The 22,345-nt window shown below is 41.0% G+C and overlaps 1 protein-coding gene across 1 annotated transcript; it reads left to right on the top strand.

Moving 5' to 3' along the window:
- Window positions 1-15,768: 15,768 nt before the first annotated feature.
- On the top strand, window positions 15,769-21,543 carry RAB39B (RAB39B, member RAS oncogene family). Its single transcript, XM_005700559.3, has 2 exons — window positions 15,769-16,284; window positions 18,689-21,543. Exons 1-2 carry the CDS (start codon window positions 16,070-16,072, stop codon window positions 19,113-19,115), a joined length of 642 nt encoding a protein of 213 aa, XP_005700616.2. The 5' UTR covers window positions 15,769-16,069; the 3' UTR covers window positions 19,116-21,543.
- Window positions 21,544-22,345: the final 802 nt, after the last annotated feature.

The following is a 22,345-nucleotide window of genomic DNA, read 5'->3' as shown; positions in this document are numbered from 1 at the left end:
CAGACTCTGAGCAAGTCTTTTCCTTGTGGAGATGTCCACTACGGGAAGCCTTTCACTGATGAAGAGGGGAGCACTCCACAGACACAGCGGTTAGCTTGAATGTGGAATTCAGCATAGGAATGAGCCCAGGACAGGAAGGCATTGTCTTGAGGATCAAATGGCAGACTCAGGACTTCTGGGGTCAGCAGAAGTAGGCTCACATAGATTATCAGGCCCATCTGAAAAGTACAAAGTCAGAGCATAGAAAGTAAAGACATAAAATCAAGTCTCTTAAGTTCTGGTCAGGGTGCCACCTCTTAACTCGAGTGTGATGTACCCACGAATCAATTTCTGGCACTTTGACAGCTGTGGGAGAAGAAAGAATAACCTGGTAAGGGCCTTCCCAGAGGGGTTCAAGGGATGGGTCCCCAGACCCCAGTGTTTTTATGAGGACCTCAGTTTCTGGCTCAAGTAGAGGCTTGCTTGACTTAGAGGCTGGGTCAAGAGTTGTCTCCCAGAGTTCAGTTAATACATGTTGAAAAGCTGAGAGCTAAGTTACATAACTAGTTAATTCCAAGGCTTCTGGGTCTATAACAATGTCTGTGCATAAGAAAGACCTTCCATAAATACATTCAAAGGGGGACAGTCCCTCCTGTTGGGGGGCAGTTCGAGCCCTCATTAAAGCTATGGGTAGGACTTTAATTGTCCTGCGTCTCTTGAGTTAATTTGCACAGATGTCTTTTGATAATGTCATTAGCTTTTTTAACCTTTCCTGAGGATTGGGGTCTCCAGGAACAGTGTAAGTGATATTCTATTTCTAGAGCCTTAGACACCACCTGAGTTACAGCAGCTTTAAAGGCGGAGCCATTGTCACTCTGAAGGCTCTGTGGCAGCCAAAACCTGGGGATAATTTCATGGATTAAAATCTTTATAACCTCCTTAGCCTGTTCACTATGACAGGGAAAAGCCTCAATCCATCCAGTAGAAGTATCCACCCAAACTTGTAAGCAAGAATACCCATTAGCTTTTGGCATATGAGTAAAATCAATTTCCCAGTCCTCTCCAGGATACTTCCCACTTCGTTGTAATTCAGATTTTGCTAACTTTTCAGTCTTTGGGTTATTTTTCTGACAAACCTCACACCTTTTGATAATGTTCGTTAAAGTTTTCATTACATTTTTACCTTCAAACAAACGAGAAGCCATCTGGTAAGCACTCTCTTCACCCAAATGAAAACCCTTAAGAATTTTCCATTGAGCATTTTCAAGAATTATTAATCGTCCATCCTCAGACTGTAACCATCCTTTATCAGTAATCTTTGCTCCTCTTTTCTCATATCTTTCTAATTCTTCCTCAGTATATTGTGGTTTTTCCTGTTCCACAGGACCTGTCCAGATCAAAGGCGTCTGTAGTGAAGGGGTTTCATACAGTGCCACTTTTCTGGCTTGACAGTCAGCCAGCTGATTACCTTCAGCTGCTTTATTATTTTTTTTATAGCAAAAAAAGTTTACTGGAATATACTAGAGACTTTTATCATTGATCAGATAGGAGATAAATACTCCATATATACAGTTGACCCTCCAACAATGCAGGGATTGGGGTGCTAACCCAAGCACAGTTGAAAATCCACATTTAACTTTAGAGTCTCCTCTTCAGTTCTGCCTCTGTAGCTCCAACCAAGCTGGGTGGTTTTACCAGTGTGGTACATATTTACTGGAAAAAAAAAGCCACTTGGCCCCACATGTTTCAAACCTGTATTGTTCAAGCTCAGTTCAGTTCAGTCACTCAGTCGTGTCCGACTGTGAACCCATGGACTACAGCACACCAGGCTTCCCTGTGCATCACCAACTCCCAGAGTTTACTCAAACTCATGTCCATTGAGTCAGTAATGCCATCCAAAGATCTCATCCTCTGTTGTCCCCTTCTTCTCCCGCCTTCAATCTTTCCCAGCATCAGGGTCTTTTCTTTTTTTTTTTAATTTTTATTTTTACTTTATTTTACTTTACAATACTGTATTGGTTTTGCCATACATTGACATGAATCCACCACGGGTGTACATGAGTTCCCAAACATGAACCCCCCTCCCACCTCCCACCCCATATCATCTCTCTGGATCATCCCCGTGCACCAGCCCCAAGCATCCTGTATCCTGCATCAAACATAGACTGGCGATTCGTTTCTTACCTGATAGTATACATGTTTCAATGCCATTCTCCCAAATCATCCCACCCTCTCCCTCTCCCTCAGAGTCCAAAAGTCTGCTCTCCACATCTGTGTCTCTTTTGCTGTCTCGCATACAGGGTCATCATTACCATCTTTCTAAATTCCATATATATGTGTTAGTATACTGTATTGGTGTTTTTCTTTCTGGCTTACTTCACTCTGTATAATCGGCTCCAGTTTCATCCACCTCATTAGAACTGATTCAAATGTATTCTTTTTAATGGCTGAGTAATACTCCATTGTGTATATGTACCACAGCTTTCTTATCCATTCATCTGCTGATGGACATCTAGGTTGTTTCCATGTCCTGGCTATTATAAACAGTGCTGCAATGAACATTGGGGTACATGTGTCTCTTTCAATTCTGGTTTCCTCGATGTGAATGCCCAGCAGTGGGATTGCTGGGTCATAAGGCAGTTCTATTTGCAATTTTTTAAGGAATCTCCACACTGTACTCCATAGTGGCTGTACTAGTTTGCATTCCCACCAACAGTGCAAGAGGGTTCCCTTTTCTCCACACCCTCTCCAGCATTTGTTACTTGCAGACTTTTGGATCGCAGCCATTCTGACTGGTGTGAAGTGATACCTCATTGTGGTCTTGATTTGCATTTCTCTAATAATGAGTGATGTTGAACATCTTTTCATGTGTTTGTTAGCCTTCAGCTGCTTTACTCCCATCTCTGTTGTGTCCTTTGCAATGCATAACAGCTACTTCTTTAGGACAATATATAGCAGTTAAAAGTCTTTCGATCTCTCTGTAATGTTTAATAGGTTCTCCTGTTGCTGTTTTAAACTGTCTTTCTGGGACTTCCCTGGCAGTCCAGTGGTTAAGATTCTATGCTTCCAATGCAGGGGGCATGGGTTCAGTTCCTGGTGGGGGAACAAAGATCCCACATGCTGCATGGCACAGCAAAAAAAACAAAAGAATAAAATAGCAACAAGAATAATACAATTTAAATAAATAAATAAACTGTCTTTCTTTCCATATTGCAGCATGAGCATGTAAAGTCAAATAAGCACACTTAGAATCAGTGTAGATATTTACCCGCTGCCCTTTGCTTAACTCTAGAGCTCGGGTCAGAGCCATAAGCTCCACTCACTGAGCACTGGTTCCCTGGGGGAGAGATTTTGCTTCTAAAACCCGTTCAGCCATCACCACAGTGTAACCTTCTTTATGCTTTCCATCCCGAACAAAAGAACTGCCATCAGTAAATATTTCCATGTCAGGATTGTCTAATGGGGTATCCACTAGATCTTCCCCAGCTGCATAGTTTAAAGTTAGAAATTGGGAACAATCTTGATCAGGTGTTTCATTTTCCTTCTCAGGAAGGAAAGTGGCAGGATTTAAATTTCCACAAACTTTAAGCTTAGTTACTGGTCCTTCTAACAACAATGACTGATATTTAATAAGCCTACTGTCTGCCATCCACATATTAACCTTAGAATTTAAGATCCCACTCACATCATGAGAAGTCAGTACAGTAAGGTTTCGTCCATTAATTTTTTTTAAAGCTTCAGGTGCTAATAAAGCCGCTGCCCCAATTACTCTTAGGCAGTGGGGCCACCCACGTGAAATTACATCTAATTCTGTGTTTAGATAAGCAATAGGTTGCTGGTGAGGCCCTCGAGATTGTGTCAAAACTCCCAAGGCCACACCTTTTCTTTCAATGACAAACAAATTAAATTCTGACCTGTGGGCAAGCTCAGAGCTGGAGCTTGCAGGAGAGCAGTCTGAAAAACTTTAAAAGCCTTTTGAGTATCTGGAGACCAAAGTAGTTTGTCAGTTTGAGCCTGCTGAGTTTCAACCAAAAGTTTATATAAAGGCTGGGCAAATTCCCCATAACCCAGAATCTAAATGTGACAGTAACCTGTGATTCCCAAAAATCCTCTCAATTGTCTTAAAGTCATAGGTAGGGAATGATTTAGTATAGGCTTAATTCTCTCGGGGCCTATGGCTCTAGTCCCTTCTGATATGATTAGGCCCAGATATCTAACAGATTGTTGACAAAGCTGAGCCTTTTCTCTTGATGCCTTGTAACCGCAGCCTGCCAGAAAGTTTAAGAAGTCTTCTGAGGCTCGTGAACAAGCTTCCTCTGTCTCAGCACTGAGCAAAATATCATCTACATGTTGTAACACCACTGCTTTGGAGCTATTAAAGTTTTGTAGATCCCGTGACAAACTTTATCCAAACAAGTGAAAACTGTCACAAAATCCCTGGGGCAAAACTTTCCAGGTTAACTGAGAAACTGGCTGTGTAGGGTCCTCAAAGGCAAATAGAAATTGACTTTCCTCTGCCAAAGGCACTGAATAGAAGGCATCTTTCAAATCAATTACTGAGAAATATTTGGCTCATTCAGGAATTTTAGACAATAGAGTATAAGGATTAGGCACCACGGGATGTAAAGGAACTACAACCTCATTTATTATTCATAAATCTTGAACTAGTTTCCATTTACCATTTGATTTTTTATACCCAAAATAGGAGTGTTGCATGGACTGTTACAAGGAATTAATAGTCCTTGTTCCTTTAAATTTTCGATGATGGGTTTTAACCCTTCCTTAACCTCAGTGGATACTGCTTCTTATGTGGAAATAAGTGTGGGTCTTTGAGCTTGACAACTACAGGAATAGCATTTTGTGCTCAACCCACAGATTTTCCTTCAGCCTATACTCTAGGATTTACATTTTGTTCAATTAAAGGGAGAGAAAGGGAAGGCTCCATATTCATGAAAACAGAGGCATGGACTTTGCTCAGTATATTCCTCCCCAAAAGGGGTGAGGGAGACTCTGGCACGATCAAAAACTCATGTGAAAATAGCACAGAGTCTCAGTTATAGCTTAAAGAATAACTGAAGTAATACCTTTTGGCTCGTCCAGACAGTCCCATTACGGAAGCGGATCAGGAAGAAAGCGGGCCAGGTGCTTCAGTAAGCACGGAGTAAGTTGCCCCAGTATCTAAAAGGAAATCGAAGGATTGGACCCCCACAGTTATTAATATCCGGGGTTCTTCAGGTGTAATTAGGACGGGAGCTTGTGTGGTGACCCCAGGACACCTTTAGTCCTGTTTGTCTTGAGAGCCCGACCCTGAAACCTATGCCTCTGAGGGCAGTCTCTCTTCCAGTGTGGTCCTTTGCAGACCCGACATGGAGCCGGGGGCAGCTTAGATGCCTGAGGGCAATTCCGCTTGAGGTGCCCCTCCTTTCCACAGTAATAGCAAGCTCATCCCTTTTCACCTGGGTCCCTCTGGGCATTTTTATCAGGCTGTTTACAAACGGTTTTCATAGCCATTGCAAGGGCTTCTGCCTGTTCCTTTGTCCTTTTTTTTTTTTTTTGGCCTTTCTATTTTTCCCTCATATTCCCTACCGTAATAGACTGAGCCAGTTGCAACAGATTATATAAAGACTGATTTGGTCCATATGCCCATTTTGATAGTTTACAGCGGATATCTGGAGCCGACTGAGTGAGAAATCTATACTTTAAGATCACTTTTCTCTCTTCACTTTCGGGATCAATCTCAGTGAATCTGCGAAGGGCTTCTCAGTCTATCTAGGAATTTACCAGGAGCTTCCTTCTTCTCCTGTTCTATGTCTTCCAATTTGCCATGGTTTAAAGGCTTAGCACACGCCTGCCTGAGTCCTTCAAGAATACATCTGACAAAATGACTCTGATCCCATCTTCCTTTAGCTGCGTTGTAGTCCCAGTCTGGTTCTGTAGTTGAGACCGCCTGATTGCCATTGAGGAGGACCGCTATCTTGTCTTCCCTCTTCCCTACTGATTCATTACCAAGCCATTCATCTCCATAAGCAACTGCTTTCCCCAAAACTCTAGTCTTTGAGTCGGGAGTCAGCGTTTGTCCCAAGATATACATCACATCCTTCCAAGTAAGGTCATAAAGCAGAGTAACACCTTTAAAAGCTCTAAAATATTTTTCTGGGTCCTCTAAATAGTCTCCCAGATCCTCCTTGATTCTTTGTATTTCTTGATAAGAAAAAGGCTTATTAACTCTCATAGACTGATTATTTTTCCTGGTGGGTGCTTCATGAAGAGGCAACAGCTTGTGTGGCTGTTCCTCAGTCTCTCTGGCTGCTCTGCATATACGATCCCAGGGATAGATTGGAGAAATCTGCTTTTATTTATCTCTTTGTCTCCTGTGCTCCATCTCATCTAGCAAAGTAGGAGGACAGGAGGGAGCTGAAGGAGTCACACCCAAATCTGTACCCTTAGGACATAAGTCTGGCATATTTTGCAAAGAGAAAAAGGGCAACACAGATGCTACTTCTCCCCATTTTCCTTGTTTTCTACAGAACTGCTCTAATTGTAAAACAGTATTGTACTTAAGAGACCCTCCAACCAACCACCATTCGCCGTCCTCCAGTGGGTACCGCGGCGATGCAGTATCACATAGGAAGACCAGGTGTGTCTTATTTAAGCCGTGGGGATCAAATCTATCCCAGTTTTTCAGGATACAGTTCAAAGGAGTGAGGCTGGAATTGTTAGCTCCCATCTATGAGAGAAAAAAAGTGACCAGCACCATCTTCCTACCAGAGGCGTCCCTCCCTGCTCTAGATGGGGGTGTAGACAAACTTTACACCAAAGCTTTTCTTTCCTGGTTGGACTTTACCGACACAGGTGACATACCGATGCAGGTAACATACTCGTCCCTTCCGGTTCTACCACCGAGATGGGGTGGAGATGCACCAGGGGTAAACCTGATGGAATCCCTGACTGACGTCCAGCTCCTCACCATTAAAACCTTGCTTGCCTCTGATGCCACCCAGGGTGCAATCAGAGTAACCTTCCGGAATACCTCCAAGGCTCAGACCGCTGGGGGCACCTTTCATCACCTGAGTGCCTGTGCACAACCCTGAGTATATTCCTGACCACAATAAGACTGATATGAACATAAAACTGAAATGTTCCTACCAAGCATCACCGCACCAGTATAAGAGTCTACTCTGGTCCACTAAGAGCCAGCATTACCAAAGGGAAAAAAAAATCCATTGTAATTCCAGTCTGAGTAATCTTTAACCTCAGAGATGCTCTTGGAGCTAGTGCTCCCTCTAGCTTCCAAACTTTCCATGCCTAGCGAGGCTAGGTGCTTCCTGACTACCAATTCAAGTTTGGGGTCTAAGTCATAGTACACAGTAACCGTATAGATCACAAGTCCCTTGAAAGTCTATGATCTGACAGATTAGGTTCGTACTTCTAATTCCCAAGGAGTTATGAAATGGTCAAAGAGACCGAAAAGTTTGACTGAGAAAGGAGAGTTCGGTGCACATGTTTACCCATTTCTGGTCGGTCCCCAAAGGAGACATTGGGTGTCTCTTGGCATGGGCAGGTTGGTATAAACCCCCAACAGGTTTCTGCCATAAGCTGTATGAGGTCACCGCAGAACCGCAGAGCAGGGCTCCTCACTTGCTTCATGCAGGGCATTTCATTCATTCACGCAAGCACACCATAGAGTTAGTAACGCACGGCAGAAAATGTGTTTGCTAGGAGAACAAAGAACTAGAGCTCCAAGCATCCTTACCTTGCCCTGAAGAATCCCGGATGAGCCCCCAAGATGAAAGGTTGTTGCTGAACCACGCAAAGACGCCGGGATTCTTGGCCTCTGGAGGAGAATTCAATCTGGAGCCAGAGACGAGGCTTGATCGCTCAGAGATTTTGTGTAATAAAGAGAAAGCTTCTGACATAGGCATCAGAAGGGGGCAGAAAGAGTACCCCCTTGCTAGTGTTAGCCATGGAGTTATATACTCTCTAATTAGTTATTACAATGAATCAAAAGAATGTCTGGAGGTTGTAAAGACCTCACTAGACCTACTCCCATAATTTACAGCTTAAGATAACAGGATTAGCCAGAAGGTTTTTTCCAGAGAGACTGTCTTCAAGCAGGATACATTATTGTTATATAATCCTAAGGAATGTAGAGGGACAAAAAAGTTTGTCCTTTCTTCCTCCTTGAGAATTCCAGACCCCTCTCTCCTTGGGGACCCCTAGACTTGTTATCAACCTGCCTAGGAAATGACTTTCTCAATGATCTTCATTTTTTGAATGTTGCATTTTAAGCCAGTTTTTTCACTCTCCTCTTTCACCCTCATCAAGAAGCTCTTTAGTTCCTCTTCAATTCCTGGTATCATCTGCATATCTGAGGTTGTTGATATTTCTACCAGCAATCTTGATTCCAGCTTGTGATTCATCCAGCCTGGCATTTTGCATGATGTACTCTGCATATAATTAAATAATCAGGGTGACAACATATAACCTTGTCGTACTCCTTTCCCAATTTGGAACCAGTCCTTCATTCTACGTAATGTTCTAACTGTTGCTTCTTGACCTGCATACAGGTTTCTCAGGAGGCAGGTAAGGTGGTCTGGTATTCCCATCTCTTGAAGAGTTTTCCATAGTTTGTTGGGATTCACACAGTCAAAGGCTTTAGCCTAGTCAATGAAGAAGAAGAAAATGTTTTTCTGGAATTCTCTTGCTTTTTCTATGATCCAACAGATGTTGGCAATTTGATCTCTGGTTCCTCTGCCTTTTCTAAAGCCAGCTTGAACATCTGGAAGCTTTCAGTTCACATTTTGTTGAAGCCTAGCTTGAAGAATTTTGAGCATTACCTTGCAAGCATGTGAAATGATCACAATTGTGTGGTAGTTTGAACATTCTTTGGCATTGCCCTTCTTTGGGATTGGAATGAAAACTGACCTTTTCCAGTCCTGTGGTCACTGCTGAGTGTTCCAAATTTGCTGGCATATTGAGTGCAGCACTTTCACAGCATCATCTTTTAGGATTTGAAATAGCTCAGCTGGCATTCCATCACCTCCACTAGCTTTGTTCACAGTGATACTTCTTAAGGCCCACTGACTTCCCACTCCAGGATGTCTGGCTCTAGGTAAGTGACCACACCTTTGTGGTTATCCAGGTCATTAAGACCTTTTTTGTATAGTTCTTCTCTGTATTCTAGCCACCTCTTCTTAATCTCTTCTGCTTCTGTTAGGTCCTTACTGTTTCTGTCCTTTATTGTGCCCAGCTTTCATGCCCGTCTTTGCATGAAATGTTCCCTTGGTATCTCCAATTTTTTTTAGAGACTTGGACTATGCTAAAAACAAATAAGACATAATTCGCATATAGAACAATTCACCCAAAAGTAGAATATAAATTTTTCTTAAGTGTACATGGAGAATTTTCCAAAATAGCCCATTTACTCTACCATCAAACAAATTTTCAATTTTAAAAATTACAAATAATACAAAGAATGTCCTCTGACCACATGAAGTAAAATTACAAGTGGGGGAAAATGTAGAAAACTCACAAATATATAGAAATTAAACAAAACCCTCCTAAATAACAAACGGGTCAAAGAAGAAATCAAAAGAGAAATCACAAAATAATTTGAACTAAATGAAAATACTTTTATGAAAATTAATGGGATGCAGAAAAAGAACTGCTCAGGGGGAAATTTATAACTGTGAGTGAAAGTGAAGTGAAGTCGCTAAGTCCTGTCTGACTCTTTGCGACCCCATGGACTGCAGCCTACCAGGCTCCTCCTTCCATGGGATTCTCCAGGCAAGAGTACTAGAGTAGGTTGCCATCCTCTTCTCCAGGGCATCTTCCCAACCCAGGAATCGAACCAGGGTCTCCCACATTCCAGGCAGATGCTTTAACCTCTGAGCCACCAGGGAAGCCCTCCTGGTAGCTTAGAGGTAAAGAATCTGCCTGCAATGCAGGAGACCCCTGTTCGATTCCTGGGTTGGGAAGATACCCTGGAGAAGAGCATGCCAACCCACTCCAGTATTCTTCCCTGGAGAATCCCCATGGACAGAGGAGTCTGGCGGGCTGCAGTCCATGGAGTCACAAAGAGTTGGACACGACTGAGCGACTAAGCACACACAGCACAGAGAAAAAGAAGATCTCAAATCAATAACCTACCTCTACACCTTAAGGAACTGGAAAAAGATGAATAAACTAAATCACACAGAAAGAATGAAATAAGATTAGAGCAGAGATAAATGAAATGGAGAGCAAAAAAAAAATAGAATCAACAAAATCAGAAACTGGTTCTTTGAAAACAAATTGACACCATCTTTAGCTAGATTGACCAAGAAGAAAAAGAATATTCTAAAATCACTAGAATCATAAATGAAAGAAGGGACATTACCACTGACCTTACAAAATGTAATATTCCATAAAGTAATACAATGAACAATTGGATGCTGAAAAATTGGATAACTTAGATGAAATGGAGCTATTTCTACCAATACACAAACTACTGAAATTTACTCAAGAAGACATAGACGATCTGAACAGAGTTATAAGAAGTGAAGAAATTGAATTAGTAATCAAAACACTACCCAGAAAGAAAAGCTCACACCCAGATGGCTTCATTGCTAAATTCTAGCAGATATATAAAAAAGAATTAATACTAGTTCTTCACAAACTCTCCCAAAAAGCAGAAAAGGAAGGAATTTTGGGAGGCCAATATTCAGTTCAGTTCAGTCGCTCAGTCGTGTCCGACTATTTGTGACCCCATCAATCGCAGCACGCCAGGCCTCCCTGTCCATCACCAACTCCCGGAGTTCACCCAAACTCATGTCTGTCGAGTCCGTGATGCCATCCAGCCATCTCATCCTCTGTCACCCCCATTTCCTCCTGCCCCCAATCCCTCCCAGCATCAGAGTCTTTTCCAGTGAGTCAACTCTTCACATGAGGTGGCCAAAGTACTGGAGTTTCAGCTTCAGCATCATTCCTTCCAAAGAAATCCCAGAGCTGATCTCCTTCAGAATGAATTGGTTGGATCTCTTTGCAGGCCAAGGGGCTCTCAAGAGTCTTCTCCAACACCACACTTCAAAAGTATCAATTCTTCGGCGCTCAGCCTTCTTCACAGTCCAGCTCTCACATCCATACATGACCACAGGAAAAACCATAGCCTTGATTAGACGGACCTTTGTTGGCAAAGTAATGTCTCTGCTTTTGAATATACTATCTAGGTTGGTCATAACTTTTCTTCCAAGGAGTAAGCGTCTTTTAATTTCATGGCTGCAGTCACCATCTGCAGTGATTTTGGAGCCCCAAAAAATAAAGTCTGACACTGTTTTCGTATTACCCTGATGCTAAAGCCAGAAGAGGACATTACAATAAAAGAAAACTATAGACCAATAAATATCATGCATAAGAATGCAAATATCCTCAAAAATACTAGAAAATCAAATTTTAAAACATATTTTAAAAATTACATACCATGATCAAGTAGGATTTATACCAGGAATGCAAGGTTAACTCAATATCCAAAAGTCAATTAATGTAATACATTATATTAATAGAATAAAATCACATGTTTGCCTCAAAGATGCAGAAAAAGCATTTGACCAAATCATAAGGAATGCACTAAAAAAATTGGGAATTCCCTGGCTCTCCAGTGGTTAGAACTCAGTGCTTTCACTGCCAGGCCCCAGGTTCTGTGCCTGGTTGGAGATCTAAGATCCTGCAAGCTATGCAGTGCAGTCAAAATAAAATGATTGAAAAATGCAATGAAGAATCCAAAAATGAAAAATCTAAGAAAGCAGATAACTTAGCTGAAGAAGTTTAAGACTTGTAAACAGAAAACTACAAATCTTTGTTGAAAGAAAATTTTAAATACCTAAATATATGGAAAGATATTCTATGTTCAAGCATTGGAAGACTTAATTTCATTATGATGGCAGTCAGTATTCCCCCAATTGATCTATTGATTGAATGAAACCTCAATCAATATCACAGCTTCCTTATATGCAGAAACTGACAAGCAGATGCTAAAATTCATATGGAATTGAAAGGGGCCCCAAAATAGCCAAAAACAATCTTGGAAAAAAAGGAACACAGTAGGAGGCTCTTGCTTCCCAATTTCTAAATTGACTACAAAGCTACAACAATCAAGACAATGTGGTACTGGCAGAAGACTAGACACTAGACATAGAGCAATGGAATAAAATTCAGAGTCCAGAAATAAACCAGTCTACAGTCAACTGACTTTCAACAAGGGTGTCAAAATCATTCAGTGGGGAAAGAATAGTCTCTCCAACAAATGGTGCTTGAACAACTAGATATCCACATGCAAAAGAATGCAGCTGGTCCCCTACCTTATAGCATATATAAAAATTAGCATAAAATGAAATATAGACCTGAATGTATGAGCTAAAACTACAAAACTCTAGAAGAATGCATAGGAGTAAATCTTCATGTACTTGAATTTGGCAAAGCATTCTTAGACATGACATCAGAAGCACAAGCGATAAAGCAAAAATAGACAATCTTCATCAAAATTTTAAACTGCACTTCAAAGGGCACCCTTAACAAAAGTCAAAGATGGACACACAAAATGGGAGAAAATATTTACAAATCACATATCTGATAAGGGACTTGTACCTACAATATATAAAGAGCTCTTATAACTCAATAATAAAAAGATAAATAATCCAGTTTTAAAATGGGCAAAGGGGGAATTCCCTGGCGGTCCAGTGGTTAGGACAACACACTCTCACTGCAATGGTCCCAGGTTCAATCCCTGGTGGGGAAATAAGATCCCACAAGCTACTTGCTCACCACTTGCCATGGCCAAAGAAAAGAAAAGAAAAAGAAAGAAAAGGCAAAGGATCTGAGTCTACATTTCTCCAAGCCAGATATGCAAAGGCCAATAAGAATGTGAAAATATGCACATTGTCATTAGTCATCAGGGAAATGTAAATCAAAGACACAGTGAAATACTACTTCATACTCACTAGGATGTCTAGAATCAAAAAGTAGGAAAATAAAGTGTTGGAAGATATGGAGAAACCAGAATCCTCATGCATTGCTGGTAGGAATGTAAAATGGTGCAGCTGCTGTGGAAAACATTCTAGCATTTTTTCAAATGATTTAGCATAGAGTTACTATAGGTCACAGGAATTCTGCTCCTAGGTTTAAATCCAAAAGAGTTAAAAGCATGGGTTTTAACAAAAACTTGTACATGAATGTTCATAGCAGCATTATCCATAATAGTCACAAGGCGGAAACAACCCAAATGTCCATCAACAGATGAATGGATAAACAAAATATGGTATGTCATACAATGGAATATTATTCAGTTATAAAAAGGAATAAAGTCTTGATACATGTTACAATGTGGATGAACTAAAAAACATTATGATAAGTGAAAGAAGTCAGTTACAAAAGTCCATATATTGTGTGATTCCATTTATTTGTAATTACATCAGATTGGAAAGAATTAATAAAGAATATCACATATGATGCTTGAAGTAATGCCAAAGAAATGGTCTTTTCAAGCCTCACTGTTAGGGCTTTTAACTGCTGTAAACTTGTCGTTGAAACTTGGCCTCTGTTCAATGGTGCCAAATAGGAACAGGCAGACAGAGTTTTGGATGAAGTAGAATAGTTTTTTTTATTGCTTTGCCAGGCAAAGGGGGCCACAATGAGCTAATGCCCTGAAGACCCTATGACCCAGCCTGGAGGGGGTAGTAAGGAGTTCTATAGTGTTCAAGGAGCAGAGTGTGATCAGCTTGTGGACAGTTCTTGGATTGGTTGGCATCAAGGTGACATTTCAAGCATTATAAAACTTCTGGTTTCAGCCAGCCTAGGGTCTGTATTCTTGAGCTCAGCAGTTTTCATCTGGTGCCCGGGGGGTGTCTGCTTCCTGTAAAAACAATTTAGGAATATGTATCAGGCCTTTATCTAAATCCTTCAGGGAACTGGGAGTTCAGGTGATTCTGTTATGTGGCAGAATTATAGTCTAAATTGTTACCAGTTCCTTAGCCCAACAGCTATTCTTTGTTTCTGAATCTTCACATTTTCCAATCATTGACTCAAGTCAGCATTTTACTTCAAAAGACAAGGCCATAGAGGCTTGAACACAGTTTTAAACTTTGTACTGGTTTTGTCAGGTATAAAGTTAATGATTTTAGTACATCATATTCAAAGACTACAAGATGTTAACTCTGCAATTTGTAATCTTGGGAGAGCCAGACACCCCATTGTACCCATCCCGCTTTGGCAGGATTTAATTTTATTAAAGTAACTTCTGATAGTTTTCTTAAAAAAAAAAAGAAAAGAAAAGAAAAAAGAAATGGTCTTTTCAAACTTTGCCAACTAGAATTTAAATTGCTAAGTATGTTTGCAAAGTATAATGCCCATATCTATAACATTTAAAATAGTCATACTCTTTGACTTTCTGGTCCTTCTTTTTAAAACCCTATTTCATAGAAATAACATATGTGTTGTTTATCCATTTATCTGTTGATGGACATTTGGGTTGTTTTGCAGAATTGTTATGGCAAAAGGAAACTGAGTTGGAAATAAAGAGATGTCTATGATTCTTTATTAATTGCAAAAAGCAAATGTCAGAACGGTCCAGTTTGATCAAATTTGTGTAAAATCAAATAGCAATAAATGTGTATATGTATATATTTTATAGAAATACATGTGGAAGAATATGTAGCAAACTTCATATTTCTTTTCAGTATATTTGTATTGTTTCACTAGTTTTAATGAAGAGGTGTTACTTTTGCTATTTGAAAGATAGAAAAAATTTTAATTAAAAAAAGGAAGTGGGTGGAAGAAAGGAAGTTGTTGTTCAGTGGCTAAATCGTGTCCAACTCTTTGTGAACCCATGGACTGCAGCACACCAGGCTTCACTGTCCTTCACTATCTCCCAGAGTTTGCTCAAAGCATTGAGTCGGTGATGCCATCCAACCATCTCATCCTCTGCCATCCCCTTCTCCTCCTGCCTTCAATCTTTCCCAGCATCAGGGTCTTTTCCAGTGAGTCAGCTTTTCCCATTAGGTGGCCAAAGTATTGGAGCTTCAGCCTCTGCATCAGTCCTTCCAATGTATATTTAGGGTTGATCTCCTTTAGGATTGACTGGCTTGATCTATTTCCAGTCCAAGAGACTCTCAAGAGTCCTCTCCAACACCACAGTTCAAAAGCGTCATTTCTGGTGCTCAGCCTTCTTTAGGGTCCAACTCTCACATTCATAGGTGACTACTGGAAAAACCATAGTATTTACTATAGGTACCTTTGTTCACAAAGTGATGTCTCTGCTTTTTAACAGGCTGTCTAGATTTGTCATGGCTTTTCTTCCAAGGCTTCCCTAGTGGCTCAGACAGTAAAGAATCCGCCTGCCAATGCAGGCGACCCAGGTTTGATCTCTGATTCGGGAAGATCTCCTGGAGAAGGGAATGGCAATCCACTCCAGTATTCTTGCCTGGAAAATCCCATGGACAGAGGAGCCTGGCGGATTACCATCCATGGGGTCGCAAAGAGTCTGACACGACTGAGCGAGTAACACTGTCTTCTTCCAAGGACCAAGCGTCTTTTAATTTCCTGGCTGCAGTCACCATCGCCTTTGATTTTGGAGCCCAAGAAAATAAAGTCTGTCACTGTTTCCATTTTCCCCCCATCCGTTTGCCGGGGAAGTGATGAGACCGGATGCCCTGCTCTTAGATTTTTGAATGCTGACTTTTAAGCCAGAAAGGCAGGGAACTAGCTTCCGCAGCCCCCAACCCCGCCCCCGCCCGCCCCCGGCCATTTCCGTGTGCGCTGCTCTTACAGACAATGCGGTGCTGGGCGTCGCCTCTACCTGGAGGATTACAGTAAGCCTGTTGTCAGTGATGAGTCAGAGTGCGTGGTGCTGATGCTGCTGCCATTTCATCACCTCCGCGAGCGCAGCATCCATCCCTCGGTCCTCCCCGCGCCTGGGCCTACCTGGCCTGAGGCTCCCAGGCCAACGATGCCCTCGTGGCCGATCTAGATCAGGACCGAGCCGCGCTCTCCGAGGCCCCGGCCTGGCGCCCCCATCTCGCCGCCCGCGGCCCGGGCCAAGGAGACCTGCCGAGCCTCGGCCATGGAGGCCATCTGGCTGTATCAGTTCCGGCTGATTGTCATCGGGGATTCCACGGTGGGCAAGTCGTGTCTGATCCGCCGCTTCACCGAGGGCCGCTTTGCCCAGGTTTCGGACCCGACGGTGGGGGTGGATTTCTTCTCCCGTCTGGTGGAGATCGAACCCGGAAAACGCATCAAGCTCCAGATCTGGGATACCGCGGGTCAAGAGAGGTTCAGGTGGGAGCGCAGACTCGGCCCGTGAGCAGTGGGAGGGTCTTCTGGGTTTTCCCGATCCCCGGGGGAAGAGGACTTCCTGGTCCTGGTCGCCGCCCTTAGCCAAGGTAGCGAGGCTCTGAGAGTTTCTGCTCAAGCCCACCTTCAGCTAGCTGGGAATTCAGTACAGGGAAAGATACATCCTGCCAATCAATAATACATATTGCTCGGACCACAACTCCACCAACTTGCCCCCTTGGTGGTTAATCAACTCGCTGGAGTTGATCACTGTCATTCATCAATTTCAGTCCCCATGCTACATTTCAAAAAATGTTCCCAAGTCATCCTAATGTAGGATGACAGATCTAGATAGGTGATGTAGAGATAAAGATATAGATATAAATATAAATACTAGATAGAAATAGAGATGTCTGTGATAATTGATTCTTTCTTGCAACTAGCACACATGCAATGATCATTCACTCTCTGCCAGACACTGCACCTATCACTGGGGAAACAGCCTGAGGAAACTCCTGCAAGGGGATGCCATGTAAACAAAATAGACACAGGCATTGCCCTCCTAGAATGTCTCTGCTAGCATAGTGGAGGGGGAACTAGGTCAGTAATTACACAAAGGAGTGCCTTGTTCATATTTGTAGGCTCACAGCCTACGATAACACTTAGCACATAATGAGTGATCAATAAACAGGTGGAATTTTCTCTTCCAACACTTTGTTTCACTTGTAGCATGTATCACGTGTAATTATATGTATGGACACAGATGAGGGAAGGCTTACTGGAGACAATGACGCCTGATGAGTGTGAGGAAACTGCATGTATAAAGACAAAAGTCAGAGCAGCGTACACAGAAAACTTTGAGCTACAGTCATGCAGAGGAGCTGAACCTTGATCAAGAGGCCTCAATAAATCATCATCTAGCTAGTGAACACAAATCAAGCATAGAAGATATTGGTTAGCTGGTTGAAGAGGGGTGGGGAGAAGAGAAAAATTAGACTTGTCTCCACTTCCCCACTTCCGCAAACAAATATCCTTGTCCAGGTTCACTTTGAGCTTGTGATTTCATGTTTCATACTATAAGCGAAGAAAGGCATCTTTTGTGTTTGTCACAATTTCTTTCTGTATGAACAGCCTTTTCATATCAACAGATTATTATTTATCGGATGATAGTGACTTCTAAGGGTTCTTTGTATATTAAGAATATTAATCCTTTTCTGTCACGGATGTTGTAAAGTGTTTTTCCAGTTTTTCATTTGTCTTTTAACTTTATTTACATTAAGAAATTTTTTTGTTGTTTTGTTCTTACCATCATCTAGCTAGGACTCCAATTCCCTGGACAATGTTTGTTCTGTTCTTACTGGGCCATTTGTCCTAAGGCTTAAGCTATCGAGTCCCTCATTGTTTATATTCTTCATCCAAGGAGAAAGAAAAACTAAAAATAGACATAGGTCAAAAAGCATGGTAGTCTAAGGAAAGTGACTGGATAAGCAAATAGTTCTACAATGTCTAAGACACCCTGAGAAAAGTATCATAATGCACATTGAAAATGAAGCTCCTCAAATCAAGAAGTGAAAATATATATGGTTTCTTCCATTTCAAAAGTAGAGAAAATGTATAATAGGTTTTAGAAACATTCTGATTACAATGCTTTAAATAAATCATATGATTTTAAGGGGAAGCTTTGTCTATTTAGGCAGTTTTTCCCACCTGGTAGCTCCTGAGTCAGCCTCGCTGAAGTGGGGCAGACAGACACTTGGCTCAAGATCTTTGCAGACTATCCCTCTTTTTCCTATTCCCACATGGCCTGCAAAGTAAAAAAACAAAATCGTGTTCCTCCTCACAGAAGAGATTGAAGACCTCTGATGAAAATAAAAAGGTAACAGAGAAATACGGTAATGATAAATGGAGCACTTCTGTGATATATACTTGTATTTCCTGTCAACTGTCATAAACTCATTTTTCTTTTTTAGAAAATCCTATGCCAACTATGATTATTTGTAATGAGCTCTCCAGGTGACAGAATACTTAATCCATTATTTCATTTGCCTCATGATAACCTTTTACTTAGATATCCCACTTAGCAGAAAAGGAAATCTCATTCAGCTCTTCAGTGGTGAGAATGGACAGGTTAACTATGGTTTGACCTAAGCTGAGGGAAAATGCCTGTGTGCCCATGAGCATTCATTTCTAGAAGATACCGTCTCAAAGTTTAGCTCAATTGAAAAGTTTAGCTCAATTGCAAATTCATGTATCGTTATTATGATGGAATGACGTTTGTATTCCTTTGTTACAAAGAGAAAAGCATTTTTGCCGAAGGACTCTGTCGCTAACCAGAGACCACTCTTTGAGTTCACTGAAGTACAGGAGTTTGGGCTTGGCATTCAATCTTGACTTCTCTCTTGTGTTCTAGATCCATCACTCGTGCCTACTACAGGAACTCAGTAGGTGGTCTTCTCTTATTTGACATTACCAACCGCAGGTCTTTCCAGAATGTCCACGAGTGGTTAGAAGAGACCAAAGTACACGTCCAGCCCTACCAAATTGTATTCGTTCTCGTGGGTCACAAGTGTGACCTGGATACACAGAGGCAAGTGACTCGCCACGAGGCTGAGAAACTGGCTGCTGCGTATGGCATGAAGTATATTGAAACGTCAGCCCGAGACGCCATTAATGTAGAGAAGGCCTTCACAGACCTGACGAGAGACATATATGAGCTGGTGAAAAGGGGGGATATTACCATCCAGGAGGGCTGGGAAGGGGTGAAGAGTGGATTTGTCCCCAACGTGGTTCACTCTTCAGAAGAGGTAGTCAAATCAGAGAGAAGATGTTTGTGCTAGTCAGCCCTTGTGTCTCCAAAACCTGCTGTCCCACCTGGACTTCAGCTGATCAAAATGATAGAATCATCATGCGACTCAAGAGAACTTAAACCTCTATATTGGATACCAAGTGAGCCTCTTCCCCAAGGGGCCCTCAGACAGGTGATGGGTAGGTAGGTGGGGGAACCTGGAACTGGAACTGGCCCTGTTTTGTGGCCCAAGCTGCGCACTGGCTGCTCTGTATGCCCTTTGTAGACTGTATGTCAAAAAGCTGAGGTCCAGGGAACCAGGCCCCCCAGGAAAGTACACCCACAGTCAGGACAACTATTTCTCGGTGTTGCATAGGTCACGATCATAATAAAATATGTAAAGGGAAGAAGAGTATCACATCGGGAACAATGATCAAACCTACAAAAATGAGAGATATCAACCCAACCAATGAGAATATCCTGCACTAAATGTATGTGTGGGGTTTGGTTAAAAGGTACCAATTAGCTCTCCATAGCTCATCTGTAAAATGAGGGGTATGGGCCAGTCTTTTCATAAGACCATTCAAGGCCTGGTGTTCTGGTAAAAAAAATGGTGTGAATGTCAAGAGGGAGTCAATTTATACACTGTTATTATCACATTCAAAAAAATGTACAGTCTTGTGCAAGAATAACCAGCAGTGTGTAAGAAATCTTCCCATGCAAATTATCATGGAATTAGAAGAGAGAAATACTGTTAACACCGATGCCATCCCCCTTTCGCCTCTGACCACACCTGGGGTTTCACTGCTTTGGTGACTATGATCTCAACATAAACATCTGCTTAGGAGGGGCTGTAACCCTTACAGACACATTATGGTTCACTGAATGACCTGTTTGATCATTATAAGGGGCCATGAGGTTTTCTTCCCCAGTTTACAAAAAAATTAACTGAGAGGCAGAGGAGAGTCACTAGGCCCAAGTGAAGGTCTTCTGACTCCTGGTTTTTACTTCACTGCATCATCCTGCTGCCCAATGAATAAACTGTTATTGTTTACTTTGGAAGAGATATGACTGCAAATAAATATTCTCTACATGTTAGGATATGTTTCCTTATTGATTATAACTCAGCTCTAACCCTGAGGAAACCTGGGCATAAGTCAAAAGGTAAAGCCTATTCAGGTATTATCGAAAAGAGGATTTTACACAAGTGAATAATTGCACAGTGAACACACATTAGAACTGTTTGGGTTATAAGTGTTCTTATTGCTGAAATACAGTGGGTATATTATTGAAAGGAACTAAATACAGCAATGGGGAGTGGGGTGGGGGTAAATACTCACTTCACAATGACCTTGGCTCCTTTTTTGCCATATGCCTACACTGGGCTCCTATCTACCCTACAAAGTTAACTCTTAATTCTCAGGTGAACAGACAGCTAACTAGTTGCATCAGAAACTTGAAATGGTTGCCTTGCAGTTCCATTATCTTCTTGAAGAGACATGATGCTTTAAATGATTTTTTGATTGTAGCCAGTTCAGCTAGGCAAAAGCCATACTTTTTGTAGTGAAAAAAAAACAATTCTGATTAGAGTCAGGTTTCTCATTTCCATTGTGATAGGAATGCCTAAGGATGGTAAATTCTTTGAAATATGGTATTGAATTTCAGAATGGATGTAACTGAATCTGAAATTTGGAGGATTTACTTCAGTCAAAATAAAGCAGTAAAATCATGAAAATTATGGAAACAAACCACCTTGGACCTACCTGCAGCATCCACTACAAGTGACCCAATCATCGTCTCTTCCTTGGTTTAGCGTGACCTAGCTTGGGTGGAGTAACTAAGTTGCCAGCTTTGTGGTTGTCAAAGACAAATAAAAGATAGTAAATTGGGCTAACACAAAGTTTCATCAACTGCTATACTTAATTATGTTTAGAAGATTCTGAAAGCAAGATTATCCAGTGGATAGATGAGAGTTGACTGGATTCTGTCAGTTCAAGAAAAAAAGGATAGAAACAAAACTCTCTACCATTTTCTTGACTTAAATACGTCATATGTATATTTTTCTCATTCTTTGCATTTTTAGACAGGTTTAAAAATACTCATCATAGATTCAGCAGAAGTGGCTGAGCTTAACTGCTTAAACAAGTTCTAGAACTTTAAAACTCATTTTAGTAGAATTCAGTGCTGTTGTCACTGCAATAAGTGGGTTTTGGAAAATGTGTGAAAAAGTCGGGTGTTAGTACAATATTAAGGGTAAAGCTCTAGAAGCTATTTTACTACATAGGTGAAGATAAGATAAACTAACTTGTAACAAAGACCACAACTGCATGTTGGATTAGATTGCCTCATATTCCAGAATAAAATGTACTGTGTACTTTTCCTCACTTTGTTGTGCACTGTAATGAAATGTGAAAAACTTTAGCTGTATGTGAATGAAAATATGCTTGTATTTAGTAAAATGGTTGATTATGTGACTGTAAGATTCCAAGTGTGTGTTGTAGCTATTTCCAGAGGAGTCTGTCCCTACAGTGTAGCAACTGCTACCAAGAACATCAGGTAGGTGGAACATATGCACAACAGTATTCACCAATATCTTAAAGCCAGGAAGTTACAGGATCATCAGGTTGAAAGTCACAGAGACCTCACTAATGCCTGGAAATGCCATATGACTTCTGCAAACATTTGTTCTGTGAAGCCTAAATATGAATCATTGCAATTTTTAGTCAAGGGTTTTTTGTTTAAATTTTAACTATTTTTATTAAATAGCTCCTAAAAATTGGGGTTTTTTTTAATTGAAGTATAGTTGATTTATAATATTATACTCATTTCAGATTTATAAAATAGTGATTCAGTATTTTTATAAACTATATTACTTTTAAAGTTATTACAGAATATTGACTATATTCCCTGTGCTGTACAATATATCCCTGTAGCTTATTTATTTCATACATAGTTTGTCCCTCTTTATCCTCTACCCCTATCACGCCTCTTCTCTTTCTCCCTGCTAGGAACTACTGATTTGTTTTCTATATCCATGAGTCTGCTCCTGTTTTGTTATATTCAGCAGTTTATTATATTTTTTTAGATTTCACATGCAGGTGATATATTTGTCTTTGTCTGACTTACTTCACTTTGGTATGATAATCTCTAGGTCCATCCATGTTTCTGCAAATGGCACAATTTTGTTCCTTTTTATGGCTGTGTAATATTCTACTATATCTATATCACATATCATATTATATATATATAATATATATATAGCACATATATATATATATATAT

The sequence above is a fragment of the Capra hircus genome, unplaced genomic scaffold (assembly GCF_001704415.2).
Source record: "Capra hircus breed San Clemente unplaced genomic scaffold, ASM170441v1, whole genome shotgun sequence".
NCBI classification, from domain to species: domain Eukaryota; kingdom Metazoa; phylum Chordata; class Mammalia; order Artiodactyla; family Bovidae; genus Capra; species Capra hircus.
The sequence above is the reverse complement of the archived record's forward strand: the minus strand, read 5'-3'. Positions and strand labels throughout refer to the sequence as shown.

Bases quoted from the DNA above. Each gene is read 5' to 3' on its own strand.
- RAB39B (XM_005700559.3), top strand. From the start codon at position 16,070: ATGGAGGCCATCTGGCTGTATCAGTTCCGGCTGATTGTCATCGGGGAT. The intron at 16,285-18,688 runs GTGGGAGCGCAG...CTTGTGTTCTAG, and splicing joins GCGGGTCAAGAGAGGTTCAG to ATCCATCACTCGTGCCTACT.